Source organism: Nesoenas mayeri (genome assembly GCF_963082525.1).
Source record: "Nesoenas mayeri genome assembly, chromosome: Z".
Classification (NCBI taxonomy): Eukaryota; Metazoa; Chordata; class Aves; order Columbiformes; family Columbidae; genus Nesoenas; species Nesoenas mayeri.
The window spans coordinates 26298531-26309583 of record NC_137542.1 but is presented as its reverse complement, the minus strand read 5'-3'; the positions used below and the strand labels follow the sequence as shown (position 1 = coordinate 26309583).

Sequence of the window (11053 nt, the reverse complement as noted above, 5' to 3'; positions counted from 1 at the left end):
AAATTGAATTTGGTGGTAGAAGAAGTAGGACACCAAGTCAGGTATTGTGATTCCGGAGTACATGTTACATTTGTGATGATATAATCTGAAACCACAAAAATGAAAATGCTATTCTTATTTTTATCCTTCAGATGATATAGAGTGGGATTCTCCTTCCCCACAAAGCTTCTAATTTCTTCATGCTCCTCATATAGGGAAATTCAGAATTTCCTATTTCTTGCAAACTCCTATTATAAGAAATTCAAAGAAGCACATGCAGAATATAAAATATGAACCTATTAGCTGCTTCAGGGAGTATCTGATGGTAAATATTTGAAACTTCTGAAAATTTTAAAAAAAAAAAAAATCAACAAACTAAAACCAACAACCAAACAAAAACCATCTAACTGCTTTTGGGTGTGTATATGCTGACATATCTAACAGAGAACTCCCATAATACCGTGGTGGTTGAAATTGGTTTGATATAGGGACAGTGTGTGTGGTTTACATTCATCTTTGTAGAACACGGTTATTTAAAACCTTTATCTAACTAGCTTAACAGGTGACCAGAACTGTGTTGCCTTCACTTTGTTAGGACCAAAAAAGGGTTGGAGTCCTACTGTGTTCTTAGATTTGTTTTAACAGTATGTGTGGTCTAGTTTGCAGTTTAGATTGGAACAGAGTTCAAAAAAGCAGAAGTCCAGCAAAGTATTGTGCAATATCTTCATGTTTACTGTACTGGATGCACTGGGTAAATACTCTCAATGATACTTACTATTTCATATATAAATAACAATCCCCAACTTTACAAGCATGCTACTGATATTTTAAGTAAATATTACAAATGGAAAAGGCATTTAAAAAAAAAAAAAAAAGAAGAAGAAGACACTGAATTAAAAATATATTTAAGGCAAGTTTATGTATCCTCTTGAGTGGATGGACCTCAAAGCAGGGACTGGGGGAGCAAAGTACCTCCCACTGTAAGAGATCAGGTTTGTGAATACCTGAGGAACCTGAACATACGTAAATGTATGAGAAGTGACATGATGCATCCCAGAGTCATGAGGGAATTAGCTGATGTAGTTGCCAAGCCACAGTCCATGATATTTGAGAAGCCACGGCAGTCAGGTGAAGTCCCTGGTGCCTGGAAAAAGGGAAACATGGCAACCATCTTTAAAAAGGGTAGAAAGAAGGACCTCGCTAACTACTGACCTGTCAGCCCCACTCTGTGCCTGGGAAGATCATGGAACAGATCCTCCTAGAAGCTGTGCTAAGGCATATGGAGGACAGGGATGTGATTCAAGACAGCCGTGGTAGCTTCACCAAGGGCAAGTCCTGCCTGACCAACCTAGTGGCCTTCTACAATGGAGTAACGACATAAATAGAAAAAGGAAGGGCTACAGTCATCGACTGTCTGCATTTTTGTAAGGCCTTTGACATGGCCCCTCACAATATCCTACTCTTTAAATTGGCAAGACATGGATTTGATGGGTGGACTGTTCAGTGGATGAAGAATTGGCTGGATGGTCGCATCCAGAGGCTAAGTAGTCAATCGCTCAGTGTCTGGATATAGATCAGTGGCAAGTGGTGTCCCTCAGGACTCCATACTGGGACCAGTACTGTTTAATGTCTTCATCAATGACACAGACAGTGGGATTGAGTGAACCCCCAGCAAGTTTGCATATGACATGAAGCTGAGGGGTGCAGCTGACACACCTGAGGGACAGGGTGCCATCCAGAGGGACCTGGACAAGAAGTGGGCTCATGCGAACCTCATGAGGTTCAACAAGGCCAAGTGTAAGGTCCTGTACGTGGGTCAGGTCACAGGTATCAATACAGGCTGGGGGATGAAGGGACTGAGAGTAGCCCTGTGGAGAAGGACTTGGGAGTACTGGTGGATGAAAAATTGGACATGAGCTAGCAATGTTCACTCGCAGCCCAGAAGTCCAGCCATACCCTGGGCTGCATTAAAAGCAGCGTGGCCAGCAGATTGAGGGAGGTGATTCTGCCCCTCTGCTCTGCTGCGGTAAGACCTCATCTGGAGTCCTGTGTCCACCTCTGGAGCCCTCAGCACAGGAAAGACATGGACCTGTTGGAGAGGGGACAGAGGAGGCCACAGGAATGGTCAGAGGGCTGGAACAGCTCTGCTGTGAGGAAAGTATGAGAGAGTTGGGGTTGTTCAGCCTGGAGAAGAGGAGGGAGAGCTTATTGTGGCCTTTTTTTCAGTACTTAAAAAGGGCTATAAGAAAGATGAGGACAGACTTTTTAGTAGGGCCTGTTGCAATAGCACAGAAAGATAGGAAATTGAGAGAAGATATAAGGAAGAAATTTTTATGATGGGAGTGGTGAAACACTGGCACAGGTTGCCCAGAGAGGTGGCAGATGCCACATCGCTGGAAACATTCAAGGTCAGGTTGCACAGGGCTTGAGCATCCTCATCTAGTTGAAGACACTCATTCAAGAGGAGCTGGATTAGATGACCTTTAAAGGTCCCTTCTTACCCAAACTATTCTATTATTGTATAATTTTATTGTTTTATGTATGCAGTTAACCATTACAGCACTGTATTTGCAGGACTCAAGTCATCAATATTCCAAAATGACTAATGATATCCTGCCTCATATTCTTTCAAACAAGGCCACTCCACATTCTCTTTATATGTCCATCCCCTTCCTATAACAAGACAGAACTATCTGCACTTAATTTTATCCTCCGCTCCCATAACACCTCAGAGATTGAAGTACAGTCAGTTGCTTGTGTATTGAGTGACTCCAGTTCCATCCAGCATACATGTTAGTTCATTCGCAGGCTGTCTTCTGAGAGGCAACCAGGGATCACATCCATACATAGCATGCTCCAGAGTCAACAGTTGATCCTACACAATCCCCATAGTCTTCCAATGCTACCTCAGTGTGCTTTGCTCTCCCACATATTCCCACGTTACATCCCATAGCACGTGACACATAGTCTCAAGAACCACACTACAAACAAATCACACTGGCAGTCTGTAGCATGCATTGCGTGGAAAAAGGCTATAAAGTACTGTAGGGTATCAACAGGAGCTCCAGGCTGACTGGTGTCCAAGCAGACATTTGCAACCTGTTCCTAGATTATATATAGGTGAATAAATTCAAAATAATTGTCCTGAAGGCCAGGTGTTGGATGCCCTCAATAATGTTCATGGGACTTTACACTGGTAGAGATAAACTCAGAAATGTATAGCCAATATAACAATGACCAGGTGATCCTACAACATGAAGTCTCATCAGCTATGAACTTCAACTCAGAGGCATGACTGCCGATCAGTACAATTACTTACCGTCCTCCCTGTTCATTTTTTGTCTTTCCGACTAAAGCAAGAGAGGAGGGATGCTCACACTGTAAATCCCTGCACACTACAGTGAATAAATGACTGTTTTGGAGAATATTCACACCAAGTTCTGGTCGCTGACTTAGGATAACAATCTCCTAAACAGACCTGTAGAGTCAATAAGAAGATAAACCACTCCAAATGTGGAGCAAGAACCTAATTTAGAAGCCTCCACTTGCCCTTATTTCTCCATTGAAACCGACACAACTTAGAAAAGCATTATATTAATTCCCCCTTCCCTCCAGCCTGGGTTGGGAGCCTGGTAAGTCACAAGGTTTTTCTTTTGTAACTTTAGAGTGCAGAAGTTATTATTTATGGGTTTTGGTGGGTACATCAAATCCAAGAACTCATCAGTGTGCACATGCCCACGCTCAGCCATCTCCACAGGCTACTGTGAGTGACACCTCACTGGGACATTTCTACCCGAAGAGTGTTGGTGCATAAGCAGGACTTTTACACGCTCCCATAACCCTCATACACTGCAATGCGAAGGATCTGGGAACTACTGACAGTTCAGTAAGAGGCTACCTTTCATGCGCAGGTGAAATTCTCTATTCGTAGAGAATTCAATCCCTTCTTCAAGAAGAAGTGCTCTCTCACGGTATATCTCCACCAGGCACCAACTAAGATATTACTAGATGCACAAACTGAAATTTTATCAACTAATTAATCCACGAGTCTCCTGCCAGATACTTTAACAGCAGTTGTAAATCTCTTGAAATGTAGAAAAAGCAATATAAACCAATAAAAGAAGTGTGCTTAGAAATAATGTGAGAGGAATTAACCACATAAACAGGTCATGTATTTTTAATTACAACTGAATGAGAATGACTGAATTTTAAGGTCAACTGTATTTGTGTCTATCTGATTGTCTCATTTTCTGAGCACTCTCAATGTAAAATAGGTCAGAGAAAGAATTAAAGAAAACATGAGTTTGAATGGAGATCTGTTAGGAAAGGGTGTGAAATAAAAAGGGGGAAGAGACAACAGGATTAAACAAAAAGTGCCTAGGAGTCTTTCCAATACATCCAGATCAGATACATACTGGCTTTTCTAGCTGCCAAAATGATGCCTAGTGATGGAAGACTAATACTCTATAATAATTTGGAGAGCTGGTGTAAAGAACAAAATTAATCGCTAAAACAGGAAAGGATGGTGAACAGAAAACCACGTAACTGTGGGAATTCAGAAAGCTATCAGATCTTATTTTAATGTCCAGTCATGGGATATATTTTCCTAACTAGTACTTTGTAAAAAAGAGCAATAAATGCCTTCCTCATTACTTTTAGGGCTACTTCGAACACCAAAAAGCTGAATTCAGCAATACAATTTCTGTTAATAAAAAACCCGCATCCAATAACAATAATTTCCCTAGGTTTAGTTACACACAAGAAAAGGTATCCTTCCTCCAACAGAGCATCGTGAACCCCAAAGTCCTTACCCAAAATGGCAGTTACAAATCTGGACACAATCCAAATGTTCATTAAATAAAGACAGACTAGTATGTTTTTAAACTATTCTAAGAAGTTAATTTATTGACAAAGGATATATAATCCTATATGTGGATGACCATAGTCTACATTGCTAAAAGGTGTGGAAAGAGTCCAGCTATTCTCTGTTATGATTTTTATCAGCTGTATGATACCAAAGATGATTCCAAATTCTCAACTTCGAAGTCAATATTTTCATTATTACAATTACCGTAAGAAACTTGCATTTATTTAACTGAAAGGTGTATGTGGAAATGCAATGCTTCATGCTATGGCCTAGCTTTCAGACCAGCAGGCAAAATGAACAGTCTCCATGCAGGGAAGCCTGTCAGCACTAGTGGGACCATGCACTGATCCTCCTCCTGCTCAGGCAGCATCACAGCCGCTCAGGGATGCAAGGTCGACACTGAAGGCTCCTTTACTCCCCCTCCTGGGAGGTCCGAAGTTCAGCTGCTGCAGTTCCTCACAAAGTAAATGGCCTGCTTTCTGCTCCAGAAGCAAAGGACAGGCGAGCTGGATGGATTTTGCAGATGAAGGCAGGAGTTGGGAGGGGGCAGAGCTCATCCCTCAGTTGTACGCAGAAAGCAGCCTCACTGGGACAGATAGCCAGCCATTCCTCCTCTCTCGTGCTGGAGAAGCTCAGGAGGCCGCTGTCTCATGCGAAGGCATGATCCTGTCCCATTGCAATCCTCCTTGCACCTGGAACATCCCAGCATCCAGATCCCTTCTTTCCAGCTGCACTAAGGTGGACTGGTTTCCCTAGCAATTGGGCAGTGCAGCAGCACTTCATACAGTGTCTGCAGTGTTGTCTTCAACTTACCCACCCCAAAGCAGACGACATCCACCAGTACCAGCATTATCACAGGTGAACAGGGCTGCAAAGTAATGCATGCATGAACCCAGTGTAGATAGCAATGTGTATCTACTGCACCCTGCCTGAATGGCATCTGGTATTTTTAATAACACTATTACGCAAGAACTGAAAGAAACAGCTCTAAAGTAGGAGGATTAAAGCAGGTTTTCTGGATGCAGTTTTCACAGATTTAAAACACAAGCAAACACAATTTCTGCACCCGAAGAGGCAAGACTGTACTGGCGGAGAAACACAAGCAGCTTGTAAAACTGATGACAATGGAGCAAATCCTTATGAATGCTTCTCAACACATCAATCATCCTGACTCCCAGCCACATCACGCAGCCATTCCACCTTCCAAGCACTTTCAGACAGACATCAGTCCACATCGCATAGGATTCCAAGATCCCCGAGTTTCTGGAAAATAGATTTAGTCGTAATTTTTGTGACAGATGGAGTTGGTAGTCTCAGGATGAAAAAAAGCGCCAGTTTTGACAGGCAGCAGATACCGATGCCCCTTGTGGTTGGAGGCGACGTTGCTCTGGAATTAAGGTAGCACGAAAACGAAAGGCAATGGGTAACTGCAACACTGATTTGTTCTGCCCTTCTCGTTGTGCCTTAATATTTTTATTTTTGTGTCTACTTCATTATAAGCAAAGTAAAGCGAACAGACAGTGTAACAGCAAGGCAGGACGTCAGCAAGGTACTTTTGCCTTCAATGAAACACATTTCATCCTCCTAACTAATGACTTTGAAACAACTTTTACTAGTTGGCAGATCTTCATAAGGTATCAAAGAACTATACTGAGATCTACTGTACTTCTGTCAACAGGCATCCTCGTAGGTCAGTGTCTTAAGCCTGTGCACAAAAACCTCAAGCGAGAAGCTGAGTTGAATGAGTTTAAAATCGCTAAGTGGAAAGAATGCTGCAATACTGAAGGCACAGCAAAGCAATACTTACATGGTCGCAGTATTTACGGGGTCGCAGTACACCAAGAGACCAAGCTTTGCTCTCTCTCTCAGCGTACTAACACTGAAATCCGGAGCTGCGTTTAGATTTCAGTAAAAACAAAGTCGGTCCCCTTTTGAGCCTGATCCTCTCTACCTTTAGGGAAGCAGCTCTGCCCTCACTTGACTCAGTGGGAAGTTTGGGTACACACATCACTCAGGCTAGAGACCTTTTTTGTTCCCTGCCGTAAGGAGCAGGATCAGTTTCAGAAGAACATCCCTGCAGAAGCAGCCCGCAGACCCAGGCCGCCTGCCCCTCCGCCTCCGCGGCGCAGGGCTCGGTGCTCCCGGGATGCGCCGCCGCCGCCCGGCCAGCCCCGCAGCGCCCGGTACGCGCCGCCGCCGCTCCGCGCCTCCCGCACCGCCGCCGCGCCGCCTTAACGGGAGGAGGGGCTCCTCGGGGGGCTGTCACTCTCCTTAAGCCTTTCCTTTCAAGCTTTGAATGTGAGCTGCCCTCCAGCCCCCCTCCCTCCTTCCCTCCCTCCAGCAGATCGTAAAGAGAGGAGGGGAGGAAAAAAAGTTTCAACAACAGGCTGGACCAATCGCAAGTGGCGAAGCAGGGAAAGGGGGCCGAGCGAGGGGAGAAAGAAGTGGAGAAAAGGAGAAAGAGAGCGAGAGAGCGCAGGCTGGGGGGATGTGTAAAAGAAGAAGCGTTGCTAATTTTTTTTGTTTGTTTGCTTTTCCATGCATGCATAATGAGGCCTAATCAGAGCACGTTGCTGCTGCTCGGAGGGCACTTTTGTATTTAAAGCCTTGCAAAGAAAAAAAGATCCACAGACGGATCCGCAGAGCAGCTTGCAGGGCTTGTTGACAACAGAAGCAGCATCAGTCGCCCAGAGAGAAAGAGACCCTGAAGGCTGCCTCTTCTTTCCCCGTGCTATCTTCTTGCTAACGGGGAGAGGCGTTTCTTCTCCCCGCCACCCGAAAGTGCAAGGCGTACCAAGAGGGAGTGAGCAGAGCCGGGACTGTGAATGGGATCGAAGCGGCTGGCATGTGCAGAGATGCTGCGAGCGGAGAGTTAAAAGCTTCCGAGGAGGCAGCAGCAGCAGCTGGGCATTTATTTTGTGCAAAAAACAGAAAAGGAAAAAAAAAAGAAAACACAGAAACGGAACTGCATGAGGAGCAGGGCAGCACCATGAGCTCTCCCGGCGCAGCCTGGAAGTCCATCAGCCCACTCCGAAGCCGCGCTCCTCCGAGCCCCCGTTTGCACTGATTCACCCCATCTCTCCGAGCGCCTTCGCCGCCGTCGCCAAGCCAGGAGCAGCGGTTGTGGGACACGGGACGGCCCCGGGCGCCTGCTTCGTACGGCGGCCTCGCCGGTTCCAGCTCCCGGGGGCTGGAGGGCCTGGGAGCCCGGCGCAGATGGATTGATGCGAGGAGACCTCATGCACACGGCCGGCGGGAGTTTTGCAAACTTTTCCACGGGCGGCAGCTCCTTCTCCTCCTCCTCGTCGTCTACCAGCGCCTCTCCCCTGCTCGCCTGCGCCAGCCGCCGCCGCCGCCCGCGATGCTGGCCCGCTCGCCCGCTCGGCACGGAGGCGGCGGCGGGCGCCGCTGGCCGAGGCCGGCCGCCTGGCTGTGGCTGGCGGCGGCGCTGGGCGCCGTGTGGCCGCCGCTGGGCTCGCTGGTGCAGGGCCGGCGGCTGATCTGCTGGCAGGCGGTGCTGCAGTGTCAGGGGGAGCCCGAGTGCAGCTACGCTTACAACCAGTACGCCGAGGCGTGCGCCCCGGTGCTCCTGCAGCAGCCGCCGGCGGGAGGCGGCGGGGACGGCCCGGCGGCCGCTGCAGGCTCCGCCGCCTCCTCCAGGCGGCGGTGCCCCAGCCACTGCATCGCGGCCCTGGTCCAGCTCAACCACACCCGGCGCGGCCCGGCGCTGGAGGACTGCGACTGCGCGCAGGACGAGAACTGCCGCGCCACCAAGCGCGCCATCGAGCCCTGCCTGCCCCGCACCAGCAGCCCGGCGGCCGGCGGCCCCGGCGTGATGGGCTGCACGGAGGCGCGGCGGCGCTGCGACTGGGACAGCCGCTGCAGCCTGGCGCTGAACCGCTACATGACCTACTGCGGGAAGCTGTTCAACGGGCTGCGCTGCACGCCGGAGTGCCGCGCCGTCATCGAGGACATGCTGGCCGTGCCCAAGGCCGTGCTGCTCAACGACTGCGTCTGCGACGGGCTGGAGCGGCCCATCTGCGAGTCGGTCAAGGAGAACATGGCCCGCCTCTGCTTCGGCGCGGACATGGGCGGCAACGGCGCGGGCAGCAGCGGCGGCTCGGACGGCGGCCTGGAGGAGTACTACGACGAGGACTACGAGGAGGAGCCGAGCCAGAAGGGGAGGGACGACGCGGAGGACAATGCGGGCTCCGAGCCCGGCTTTCCCGTGCAGGCGGATAGCGCCGGCCGGCCCGTCACGGCAGCCTGCGCGCTGCTGGCCGCCCTCCTGCTGCCGCTGCTGCCGCAGCTCTAGCGTCTGCCCTCCCCTCCCTCCCCTCCTCCGCGCCGGGCCTTCCGCGCCGGGCCGCCGCTGGCCTCCTGGCGGGCCCGGCCGGCGGGGCCCCTTCGCCCGGCGCGGTTTTAAACGCGCTGACCATTAAGCCTCCGGCCGTTGGTCCGGGCGCCCCTTCCCCCTCCTCCGCGTCTCCCCCTCCGCCCCCGCTGCTGCTCGCAGCCGCCGCTCGCGCCCGGCCCGGCCTTCACGGCGGCCTTGGGCTGGCTGAGCCGCTGCGGCCTTGCGGGCCGGCCGCCGGGGCGGAGTGGCCTGCGGGCTCTCGTTTTTCGGCTCTTGGTCTGGAGTGTGCACTATGCAGTTGCTGCCCCCCTGCCCAGTGTTGGCGGCAGGGTTCGGGCAGACGGAGAGGCTGCGGCGGGCTCCCCGCTGCTGCCAGCCGCCCCCACCCCGGCAGAACCCGGCGGTGGTGGCGTGCCGGCCCTGGCTTTTTGTAAGCGTCTTGACATGAAGGTTAGAAAGAGGTGAGCTATCCACACTTGGTGCCAAAGCTGTTGCCGTGCTTTTTAGTTAACAACTTGATTATCATTCGCCAAGCCTCGCTCTTCTTGATGCAGTGGTGCCCGAGAGGGGGTTATGCTGCATCTGCCATTAATTAAATTTAAGGAAATAGCAGACTGAATAAATTCTGTGGTTTACAGCACTCCCTCTTGCACACACATCTTCCCTATAACAAAAGCGTGCCAGCAGCCATCTATTCCTCTTTAACCTAGTCACATAAAAGAGATTTTTTTTTTTCAGAGTTGTTGGCTATAGTGAACAATGCAACTTTTGTTTTAAAAGAGCTCTGCACTGCCATCTTTGAAAGACACTTTTAAACTCGAGAACATGTATGTACAAATATCCTGAAAAGTTATATTGCCTCTTGTCATATCAGGGTGCTGACCTCTGGTAAATCTTATATGAAAAATGTATTTAAAACTGGGATTTGTTACCAGTCGCTCTTCTTTGTACATAGAATTTTATAAATTGTATGCTTTGGGGATAATTTATTTAAGAAAAAATAAAGTTTTAAATCCACATCCTATTTGCCAGATAATTGCATTTACTATTCTTTTCTGAAAAGGTACATATTTCATTTTATGTTTAAGGGGATATCAGCAACAGTGATTCGGTGAAGCATTGTCTAGAACATCAAATGTACAGTGTATTTTATAGATTGGAACTTAACTTTCTTATTTTGAGAGACTTTATGAACGTTGTAGAATTGTATAAACACATTTCTGAGCTGCCTTAAACCTTGTATTTTTTATAGAAGGTGTAAAAACGGCCTGTGTTTTAAATATGTATGGCTTTTTGTATTTTCTAAACGTGTAAATTAGTAAAGAAAGAGCTTTAAATAATGGGTGTAGTGAAGTTGTTTTCCAGGGACACTTGAACTCTCAGCACCCGAGGTTGGAGGAGGAGGCGGGAGGGGGGGACGGGGCGGGGGGAGCAAACCACAGAATTAACAAACCAAAAACAACAAACAAATCTCTGTCTGCCTGTAATACTTTACATAGATGTAAATTACTGCTATTCTTACTTTAATGAATAATTACATGCAAGAAGTAAATACAGCTTTGAAAGTACTACTTTAAAAGAGTGGCTGATTTTATAATGCGTTGGCATGGTAACTTGCCAGTGCCAGAAGGGAGTAAAGCAATTCAGGGATACTGCTCCTGTATGGATGTGGAATTAGTAGTGCGCCGTGCTTTCTTCGTGAAGTGGAGGCGCGTTGCTCTCACTGACGCTCTTAGAAATGCTCCTAGGCGTGCAAACAAGTAAATGGTGAGAAATACATCACACAGAGGTGGCAAGCGTTTCGAACAAGGCCCCGCGCAGGCGGTGACGCATGCATTGAGGGGGCTGCA

At 48.6% G+C, this 11053-nt stretch overlaps 1 protein-coding gene across 1 annotated transcript; it reads left to right on the top strand.

Moving 5' to 3' along the window:
- Nucleotides 1-8207: 8207 nt before the first annotated feature.
- Nucleotides 8208-10503, top strand: GAS1 (growth arrest specific 1; the record flags this gene model as incomplete). The annotated part of the gene is made up of 1 exon (XM_080362854.1): nt 8208-10503. One exon carries the CDS (start codon nt 8208-8210, stop codon nt 9159-9161), a length of 954 nt encoding a protein of 317 aa, XP_080218980.1. The 3' UTR covers nt 9162-10503.
- Between the last annotated feature and the right edge of the window lie 550 nt (nt 10504-11053).